This window comes from Sceloporus occidentalis, unplaced genomic scaffold (genome assembly GCF_023333645.1).
Source record: "Sceloporus occidentalis isolate IW3139 unplaced genomic scaffold, rSceOcc1.0.p SCAF_1, whole genome shotgun sequence".
Lineage (NCBI taxonomy): Eukaryota > Metazoa > Chordata > Lepidosauria > Squamata > Phrynosomatidae > Sceloporus > Sceloporus occidentalis.
The window spans coordinates 186,262,616-186,273,400 of record NW_028316981.1 but is presented as its reverse complement, the minus strand read 5'-3'; the positions used below and the strand labels follow the sequence as shown (position 1 = coordinate 186,273,400).

Genomic DNA, 10,785 nt, shown 5'->3' with positions numbered 1-10,785 from the left:
TCCTAGTTACCCCCTCTTAATTTTATATGTCATCCCTCCTTATCCTCTGATTTTTTTATCCATGGATTCAAGCATCCACAGCTTGAAAATACTTAAAAGATATATAAATTCCAACAGGCACACCTTGACATTGCCATGGAACACCATCTCTAAGAAAACGGACCGAGAGCCAGTGAATGTAGCTTTGCAACAAAGGAGTTGTGTGCTCCTTGTACCCAGCCACAGTTAAGTATTGGGCTGCAGCTCTTTGGGCCAGTGGAAGTTTCTGATGTGGAAGTTTTTCAAAGGCAACCCCACGTGGAGTACAGTAATCCAAACAGGATGTAACCAAGTCATGTACCACCATGGCCAGACCTGACTTCTCCAGGAATGTGCGCAGTTGGCGCACTAGCTTTAATTATGCAAAAGCACTCCTTGTCACTGCTGAATCCTGGGCCTCCAGGCTTAGAGATTAATCCAAGAATAAACTGTGAACCTGTGTTTCCAGGGGGAGTGTAGCCCTGTTTAACACAATCCCCACTGAGCCTATGAAAATTAGGGCTCCCTTTCACTGATTCTCTCACTGAACAGCTTCATAGGGTTGTTGTGAGGCTAAAGTAAGGAGATGAAGAGACCCATGTACATTACTCTGAGCAGCTTACTGAAAAAGAGGTGATGTATACCTGTAAATAATAAACTAATTGTAAGGGAGGCATATGTCTATCAGGGGAGGGCCCTACTAGTCACATCACACTTCGTCACTGGCCCGCTTGGTTAGAGGTGATGGAAACTGGAGTTCCTCACCTGGAGGACCACTGACTCTCTAGCTTTGATGCACACAGGAGCACATACTAGTACAAAAAAGCACAAATAGGAAAGAGGTGGTTTACCTTCCTGTAATGGCATGGTACAACATAAAGTGGCTATAAGGGTATATTTAGGGATGGGGAGGCTTTGGAAGTAACTCTTCCATACTCATCTCCTGAAAATGTGGAAACATTCCTTTTGGGGGGCTACATCTTCCAGAATGTCAAAACTATTACTGATAGTACAAATGGCACTCAGCTCCCAACAAGACGTGTAACGTGAAGCCCTATGGCCCAGCAGCTGAGATTGTTTCCTATTTTGCACTTCAGCACTCAGAGTTGTCCAGCCATCATGGCCCCCTAGCTATACTGTCTGAGGAATTCAAGGAACTGTAACCCCCAAAAGGAACTTTTCCAAGCTCTGCATCTCTGTGTCTCCCAGTGCCTGCTTTTCCATATCTCAACATGTACCTTGAAAGGCCAGGTAAGTGCTGAGCACAATGCCTTACCCACCAAGCTGATAACAAAGAAAAGGTTATCACTGCCTGGTTGGCACAGTTGACGGCAGATCCTCCTCCACCCCCATCCCTGGTGTCCAAGAAAGGTCTTCACCTATTCTCTGCTGATAATTGGGTAGATATTGGGGAAGGACATCCTTGGCTACCTTGTGCGTACATCGGGGTAGTATAAAGAAGGCTCATGAGGTGAAGCAGCAGACAGGCTAACAGGAGCTGTGTGGTTGCAGAAGTTTCCCTTCCAATCCTGTCTGTGCCCAGCCATGCACAAGGTTTTCTTGGCTCTGGCACTGGGGGTGCTGCTCTTTGAGATGAGGCTGGAGAGTGAGGCTAGGACACCCCCATATGGTGTGAAACTGTGTGGCAGAGAGTTCATCCGGGCAGTCATCTTCACCTGTGGAGGATCCCGCTGGAGACGGGCAGGTGAGTGGCATGTGCAAGGGAGTGGTTGGGAAGCTGGGTCTAGTCCAGAGCCTAGAGAATTACCTATTTGGACTATAAATCCCAGAATCCCCCCACAGTTCAGTCATGTTGGCCAGGGGTCTCTAGAAATTATTATCCAAAAATGTAACCTTTCCAGGCTCTTCTCTAGCTAAGTAGTTAAAGAAGACAGGAACCTTAAGGCCCAGGTGATGCAGTTACTGACCAGAATCCTGTCAGCGACCTGCACATGTGTAAGTTACTGACCAGCATCCCATCAGTGACTTATGCATGTACAGCAAATTATTTGCCACAGCATAATAGACATATTCTGCTGACAGCAGTGGAAGCAGAGTTGTGCATACAGCAATATTTCACATTGTGGTTGCGCATTGTAATTATGAAATCATTTTGTATGTTTCAGCAGCACACTGCAATAGCACGTTGCAAATAGCAGCTGCACGATGTGCACCATGCATACAATTGCACATTGCACAACAAGGCTCATAATGTGAAGCCCGGTATGCCAACAGCAGAGATTGCCTTTGAAACAAAAGTGTTCTCCTGTGGTTTGTTTTAATACTCACCCAGATTTTTTTCCTGTCCCAATGGGAATTCTAATATGTTGACCATCATTCTGTTAGTGACATGTTGTTGTTGTTGTTGTTGTTGTGTGCCTTCAAATCATTTCTGACTTATGGCAACCCTAAGGCAAGCCTATCATGGGGTTTTCTTGGCAAGGAGGTTTGCCATTGCCTTCCTCTGAAGCTGAAAGCATATGATTTGCCAATGGTCACCCAGTGGGAATTGAACCCTGATCTCCAGAGTTGTAGTTCAATACACAAATGACTACACCACACATACACAACCCTAAGCTCACCTTACACCTGTGCCTGTCTCATTGTTTTGGATGTAGTAGAGGTTGGTGGTCTTCCATCTTCCACAATGACAAAAGCCTTGCCCCCATTCCTCAGTCTGCGGCAGTAGGCCCCTGAATGGCCTTTCCATGGTGAAAAGAATGTAGGAGGTTCAAAAGCATTGAGCTATTTTTACTGTATTTTTAAAATTAAATATTTATAAATCATACATACAAAACATCCATACAACAAAACAAAAGATTACATATGAAATAACTAAGGTAAATGAAGGATAATTCTTCTACATCATTATGTAACTATACAGAATTAACAACTCTACCTTAAGATAAAACAAATTAAGGGTTGAAAAAATTATATACTAATGTAAGAGCTAACTGTATAGCATATGAAAGAACTCCTCTGTACATCATTATATCATTATTATATTTGTATCCAATATTACGCATATCAATGCATTATTTTAGTCTAAGCCAAACTATTATCATATTGCCTTATTTCCTTCCGTTTTCTCCTCTTTTCATCTCCCACTATCTAGACCTTCAAATTCTACTTCTCACCATCCCCCCCCCCGCCCTTTCCTATCACATTTTTGCTTTGGGTATAACTATGAACACTTCTTTACTCATTTACTTAGCACATTCCTTCTCCATTATCCGTACCGTCTTCCTCATTTCTAACTCCTTCCATATTATCCCTCGTCTCTTCCCTTGCTCTTCCTCCATATCAATCTTTTTCTTTTTTTCCCTTCATTCTCTTCTAGTTGTAAAAACCATGGGAGAGGGTCATAAAAGTGTTGTAAAAGTGTCCCATTTGCCAAGCTGAAATAAACCATTTGGCAAAAATGCTGCTTTTACAACCTGAAGAGAATGAGAGTCATGTGGAGAGAGAGAGAAAAGCAAACATCTGTTCATTTGCCGTCTGGGTTTAATAGTGCAATAAGGCTCTTGGGTGGATCCCAGAAGAAGATGCCATCGTGTAGCTTGTCCAATTTTTCCTGGCTTTCCACCAGTCATGGAATGGTTGTTAATGTGGGCTGCTGCAGCATCATAAGTTCTGGGGATGGTGAGTAGAGAGCAGTAGTGGAGTTGCATCTGCAAAATGGTTATGTTATGCTGGGCAATATAGACTCTTAGGGGATATACAGACTGGCACTTTGTGCTGGCCTGTACATGCACTAGGGTTCATCTAAAGCTGAGCATTCACACGCTCAAAGCCTTTGTTGTGCCGCCTGGGTGGCATGATGGCACGCGGCCGCCCATATGGTGCACACCATGATGACACCCAGGTGGCACAGCACCAAAATGGTGCTATGTGGAAGGGGTGTTATCAGGTTGTGCCAGCACGCCTATGGTTCCCCTTCCAGGAAGCTGCCTGGAGAGGCTTCTTTTTGCTCCCAAGAGGGAGTGGATTGATGCTGCACTGTGCAGCTGCCATGGCACCGATCTGGAGCAGAAAGGGGTGGTGTCCAGCTGCCCGTCTGTATTACTCCTTAGTCATTGAAAATGACCCCCCTGCGGATAGCAAAAACCATGGGACCTCAAGCCCTGTGGTAATCAATGTTGGTACACATGCACATGGCCACTCTCCCAGAGCTGCATGCACATGCAGCCATTGAAATCAATGGGCTTGACATCCACAGATGCTCAGATCCACAAACTGCATTCCCACAGTTGGGGCAGGCGCACTGTACTTTCAGACAAGACATTATTGCACCACCTCTGGTGCTCAACTTACTTCTTCTCAATTTGAGCTGAATTGGAAGTTTTGTAATTGGGGGAAAAATGGCTGCCAAAGCAACTTAAGGGGCCTGAATTCAACATTGGAGGCAATGGGAAGCCATTTTGAGGAGAAAGTCAGTGTGACAAAATCAGCCTAACTTCCGAATTTGGCTCAATTCGGAAGAGATAAGTCGGGCACTGAAAGCGGTGCGCTAAAGTCCCATCTGAAAGTACAGCTCCCCCGCCCCAACTGTGGGCTTGTCATATGGGGATCTGAGCATCTGCGGATGGCAAACCCCATTGATTTCAATGGCTGCACATGCATGCAGCCCTGGGGGAGTGGCCATGTGCATGCGTGTCACCATTGTTACCATAGGACTTGAGGTCCCATGATTTTTGCTATCCGCAGGGGGATCTGGAGTTACCATAAATCAACAAGTAACTTGAAGGTCACATAAAATATGTAAGCTTGTTGAAGGCCTTCCTATTAATGACTTATCCTGTGAGAAGATGGATTTTCTGTCACACATACATATACACAGTTTTGAGATGTCAACTTCTCATCAACATCACTGCCAGGTTGCTGAGCCAAGGCTACTGCCCCCACTCCTCATTATTTTCCATTTTGCTTTCTAATTGCAGGAGACCTTAGTGCCCTCCCTGGAGGAAATTCCGCAGAAACCTTCATAGCAACTTCATCCTCCAATGAATGGGACCCTGTCCATAGCCCGCCAAAGGAGCCATCTGACTATTATGGAGGTTGGCGGGGTCAGAGCCGCAGTTCCCCAGAAGAAATCTGGGCTTTGGATCGTGGATCTCGAGATGTTATGGCTGGACTGAGCAATGCCTGCTGTAAGTGGGGCTGCAGCAAGAGTGAAATCAGCTCCCTGTGCTAGAACAGCAGTTTGTGTTTGTTTGTTTATATATATATTTATGGGGAAGGGGCAGCAAAATGAGAGCATTGTCCCTCCCAAATTAGAACTTTGTCCCTGCAAATGAAATTTTATTTCTTCCCCCCCAAATTTCTAGCATTGTGTCAACTTAAAACTTCAGTTGAGCACTTAGGAATACAGTTTAGGTATCCAAAGCAAAGGGACAGACAAAGTGACCCAAGGAAATGAGAAGACAACAAAACCAGGTATACTAGGTGCAAACGATTTCTCAACGTCACTCTCTGCCATGCTATAAATTTGGGGACTGAAGAAACATTTCATTTGGGAGGAAGCAGAATTCTTATCTGGGGGCAATATTCTCATCTTCCCCTTTTAAAAGTCTGTGATCATCGATGATCATATGTAAGACAGTCAAATGTAAGCACAGCTGGCAAAGAAACCTCTCTATCTGCTCATCCACTCCTTTCAGCAAGCTAGAAGTAATTCCAATACATTTCCCCTCTCAGCACAGTCAGTTACACTTGTTCACAGCAAGCTGCACAGCAGAAGTTCCTTGTACCTCTTTGCACAATATTTCAATACAGTGATGTCCCAATTACCATTTGTGGACAGATGTATATCTCCCAGCCTCCTGTTCTCTCTGTCACCATACAATATATATGTCACCATACTCCTTGATTCTATATGTCTGGTGTTCTGCCCTTACGTGAAAAAGCCATTGTAAATAAATGTTCTTGTTGTTGTTGTTAATGTCCGCCCATCATCACTACTGTTGGCAAATATAGGTTTCTTTTCCTAGAGCCATTAAGCCATGGGTTCATGGGCCAATTTTTTGTAGCACATGTCCCTGCTTGCAAGAGGACCAAGGAACCTCCCCCAGCTGGGGTGCCAAAATGAAAGATAGGGAAACATTATGAACTTGCGGGGGGGGGGGGGGGTGTGAGTCTCCTATTTTCTCTTATATAAGCAATGTTGTGCTTTGACTTGATCCAGAGGAGGTACTGCAAACAACAGCATTTGTGTTGTTGCTTCTCTGTTCATGAATTTGTTCCTGCTGGAGGACAATGTCTGATTTCTTTGAGACTGACCATGTATCAATGCTGAAATTAAAAAAAATGAAATGAAACAAAAATCATGAGATGACATTTATTGACTTGGGGCTACAAGGGGATAAGAGTGCACCCTCAAAGTGAGTTTATTGTGTTGATGTTGTGGTAGTGTGCCTTCAAATCGTTTCTGACTTATGGTGTCCCTAGGCCATGGAAGCCCATTGGGTGACCTTGGACAAGTCACATGCTCTCAGCCTTTGGAGAAGGCAATGGCAAACCTCCTCTGAACAAATCTGGCCAAGAAAACCCCATGATAGATTCATCTTAGGGTTGCCAGAACCCTAAGTCAGAAACAATTTGAAGGCACACAACAACAAAAGTGACTCTTTCATGGGGTTTCCTTGGCCAAATTTGTTCAGAAGGGTTTGTCTTCGCCTGCCTCTATAAAAAAAAACATTCCCAAAACAGGACTGTAGATTTTCTATATACATTTATCCTCTCAATTCCAAAAAAAATGTTGAAGTTTAGCACCTACATCTCCATGCTTTCTGCTCCTGGGCTACATAGAAGAGAGATGCTTAGAATCTGAATATTCTGTTCCAGGTGTGGGCAGCAGGTAGATCTGGCTCTAATGGTTAGTCTCTGGATGATTTGCAATAGATCAGCAAGGCCTTCTGACCCACTTAAAACCCAGCAAGAAAATTACTATTTTCCCCCTAAGTTGTTGCTCTGTGTGACTTATGGCAACCATAAAGTGGAAACTATCATTGGGTTTTCTTGGCAGGTTTCTTCAACGGGGGCTTGCCATTGCCATCCTCTGAGGCTGAGAGTGCATGACTTGCCTAAGACCACCCAGTGGGTTTACATGGCTGAGCTGGAATTCAAACCCTGGTCTCCAGAGTCATAGTCCAATTTCCAAAACCGTAATCTACAGTTTCCTTAAATCAGCATTGGGCATGCTCAGAACATGGAGGAGCTGGGTACCCAGTTTTTGGCTTCTCTGGTGCTTTGGAAGGTCACTGAGTGTTGTCCCACGTGCCATTTTGGGCAACTGGATGTGACAATGTGTCATTTCTGGTCACTTCCTAGTCTGTTTTGAAGGTGTTTTTTGTTTTTTTAATTTGGGCAGAGAAGGAGCATGGTATGCCTCCTTAGAGGGTGTTTTATTTATTTAAAGGTGAAAAACTGGGGGATGCCAGGGTCTTTGGGGGAATGAAAGTGGCTCCCAAGACCCATATTAGACCCTCCAAAGGACTGCCTGTGGCTGCACAGTTCAAAATCCTGCTCTAAATTATACCACTGAAAAGAAGAAATGTTGAAATAGCTAGGAATCGTGCTGAAGGATTGTGACCTCCCCAGAGTATATTTTATTATAATTTTAGTGTACAGTACTATACATTTTTGTACCTGACTCCCGTTGGTAGGTCTCAGTATATCAGTTAAAAACAAAGTAGATTTTGCAAAGCTAAGGTCTGTTAAGCTCTACACAAATCAAAGCTAGGTGGACTACTACTTCACTGTAAATCTACAAGGACTGGGCTTTTCCCCGCTCTAAGAACCCAGATGCTGACATCACAAGTCTATTTTGTAACCCTACAGGTTAGAAAAGCAGCTTTGTCATTGATACACAGCTCTGAGAAAATGGTGAGGTGATCATCAGTGAAAAAAGTGGTGGTTAGGCAAATCTAAGCACCACCTCCCCACACTCTACATTTTTTCATTACAAATTTGCCCCATCCCACGTTGCTTTGCAATAAAGAAGTGAGACACCAGACTTTTATTACCTACATTTGTGTGTAACATTTTTGTTAAGACTCCACTCTCCTTCAAGGTACGCTTCTGAAGATCTTATATTTAAAGACCCCATTATTTAATGTTCAAATTTCACAGCCCCCATCCCATCCCAATCTGGAGTCTACCTGTCCTAGCCAGCCTTCCCCAAAATGGTGCCCTCCAGAGGTACCAGACTACAATCTCCATTGTTTCAGGAGATGGGGAGTTGTAGCCCAGTACATCTGGAGGGCACCAGATTAAGCAGGGTTGACCTAAAATTATTAGCCCATCAAGCTTTGGTGATTACATCTGGAGTGATTCTGAACAGTGATGAAAAGTGAGACAGACATACAGAAGGGCAAAAGTGCAGATAACAATCTGAAAAACTCAGCTCCCTCCCGCCCCGAACCAGATCCTTGAACCTTCTAAGGCCTGCTGTGACCAATTTAACAACTTCTTCGCGGATAAAACCTCTCAGATAAGCGAAGGTCTTAACGCTGGCATTGGAGCAGAACCTAGGGTAGAGGCATCCAGAGCCTCCATGGACTCCATTAAACTGGATCAGTTTGAGTTGGTAAGTACCGATGATGTGGACAAGATCCTCGGAAGCGTTCGGAAGACAACCTGCTCTCTCGACCCTTGTCCCTCATGGTTAGCAGCGCAGGGGGGACCGGCAGTAACTTTGTTGCTGCGCCGGATTATTAATACATCCTTGAGGGAAGGGCAATTTCCATCTGAGTTAAAATTGGCCATTGTAAAACCTTTGTTAAAAAAGCCCTCCCTCGACCCCCTGGTACACAATAATTATCGGCCAGTCTCGCTGCTGCCATTTTTGGGGAAGGTGATCGAGAGAGCGGTTGCAATCCAGCTTCAGTCGGTCTTGGATGAAACGGATTATCTGGACCCATTTCAAACTGGCTTTCGGGCGGGTTACGGGGTTGAGACGGCCATGGTCGCCTTGGTCGATGATCTCCGTCTGGGCATCGACAGGGGAAGCGTGTCCCTGTTGGTGCTCTTGGACATCTCAGCGGCTTTCGATACCATAGACCATGGTATCCTTCTGGAGCGCCTGGCTGAGGTGGGAATCGGGGGCACTGCGCTCCAGTGGTTCCGTTCCTACCTCTCCGGGAGGTTCCAGATGGTGCAGCTGGGAGACGTGTGCTCCGATAAGAGGGCCCTCACAACTGGGGTCCCTCAAGGAGCCATTCTGTCTCCCATGCTATTTAACATTTACATGAAACTGCTGGGAGAGATCATCCGGAGACATGGGGCGCGGGGTTATCAGTACGCTGATGACACCCAAATAGTCTTCTCTATGTCTCCGACTGATGCAGTGACCGAGGATGGCGTCTCTCCTCTCGTGGCATGCCTGGAGTCAGTAATGGGCTGGATGAGGAAAACCCGACTCAGCCTGAATCCAGAGAAAACGGAGGTACTCGTGATAGGTTCCCCTGGCCCAGGAATGGCGGTGGTTCCACCTGTCCTGAACGGGATCACGCTTCCTGTGAAGGACTCCGTGCGCAGTCTGGGGGTGCTTCTTGATTCGTCGCTTCACCTTACATCTCAGGTGAATGCGACGGTCAAGAACACCTGTTATCAGCTTCGGCTTATTCGCCAGCTGCGCCCATACCTGGCCCAGAGGGACCTTGAAACGGTGGTACATGCTCTGGTAACCTCTAGATTGGATTTCTGCAATGCGCTCTACATGGGGCAACCCTTGTATCATACCCGGAAGCTACAGCTGGTACAGAATATGGCGGCCAGGCTGGTCACTGGTACTTCCAGGACCAGCCATATTACACCGGTGCTTAAAGATCTGCACTGGCTGCCTATTCGCTTCCGGGCACAGTACAAGGTGTTGGTGATTACCTATAAAGCCCTACATGGCTTGGGCCCAGGATACCTGAAGGACCGCCTCTCCCCATACATTCCGCCCCGCACCCTCAGAACTTCTGGGCAGCAATTACTTAGGGTTCCGGGGGCCAAACTCTCCTCTACAACGAGGAGGACATATTCCATCGTTGCCCCGACCCTTTGGAACACGCTGCCCACAGAGCTCCGCTCAGCCACCTCCCTGGCTCAGTTTAGAAGGGACCTAAAAACCCTTCTATTTCGAACTGCATTCCCCGAGTGAAGTCCTGGATGGCCTCCCTCTCTATGTTGACGGCAAGATGGACGGCTGACCCGGGGTTTTTATGATGTTTTTAACTTGTTCAATGTATGTATTGTTTTATTATGTTGTCCACCGCCCTGATCGATGGAAGGGCGGTATATAAATAAAAGTTTTATTTATTTATTTTATTATTTATTTTAAAAATGGGGTGCAATCCACACTACATACATTGTTTTGTGCATGCCCAACTGAAATGATCTATGAAATGATAGCAACAACGTATTAGTGGTGGGGAAGGCAGAGAAGTTCTGCTTGTAGTTTCCACTTCAGGCACCAGTACTTCTCAAATAGTGGGGTGGGCCCCCCAGGGGGGGGCGCGAGGCTCCGTAAAGGGGGGCGCGAGGCTCAGGATACAGTGTTATGCAGAGGTGTACTTATAACAATTTTATATACAAATGATACTATTTACAGTCGTGCAGGGGGCGCGAAATGTTTCCTTCTTCCTGGGGGGGGGGGGGGCATGACAGAAAATAATTGAGAAGCACTGCTTTAGTCAAACTGTTGCCGACTTACTATAAGGCATACACACCCATATAGGGGCAATATTGGCCAAGTATGGCCATGTCACTTAGGGCTCCTTA

General features: G+C 45.7%; 1 protein-coding gene across 1 annotated transcript; it reads left to right on the top strand.

Moving 5' to 3' along the window:
* Window positions 1-1,563: 1,563 nt before the first annotated feature.
* Window positions 1,564-6,105, top strand: RLN3 (relaxin 3). The gene is made up of 2 exons (XM_089509886.1): window positions 1,564-1,723; window positions 4,959-6,105. The coding sequence occupies exons 1-2, from the start codon at window positions 1,564-1,566 to the stop codon at window positions 5,210-5,212; spliced, it is 414 nt and encodes a 137-aa protein (XP_089366012.1). The 3' UTR covers window positions 5,213-6,105.
* Window positions 6,106-10,785: the final 4,680 nt, after the last annotated feature.

Excerpts from the sequence above, each read along its gene's own strand:
- RLN3 (XM_089509886.1), top strand. The coding sequence starts at position 1,564 with ATGCACAAGGTTTTCTTGGCTCTGGCACTGGGGGTGCTGCTCTTTGAG. Across the intron at positions 1,724-4,958 it reads ATCCCGCTGGAGACGGGCAG|GAGACCTTAGTGCCCTCCCT; the intron begins GTGAGTGGCATG and ends TTCTAATTGCAG.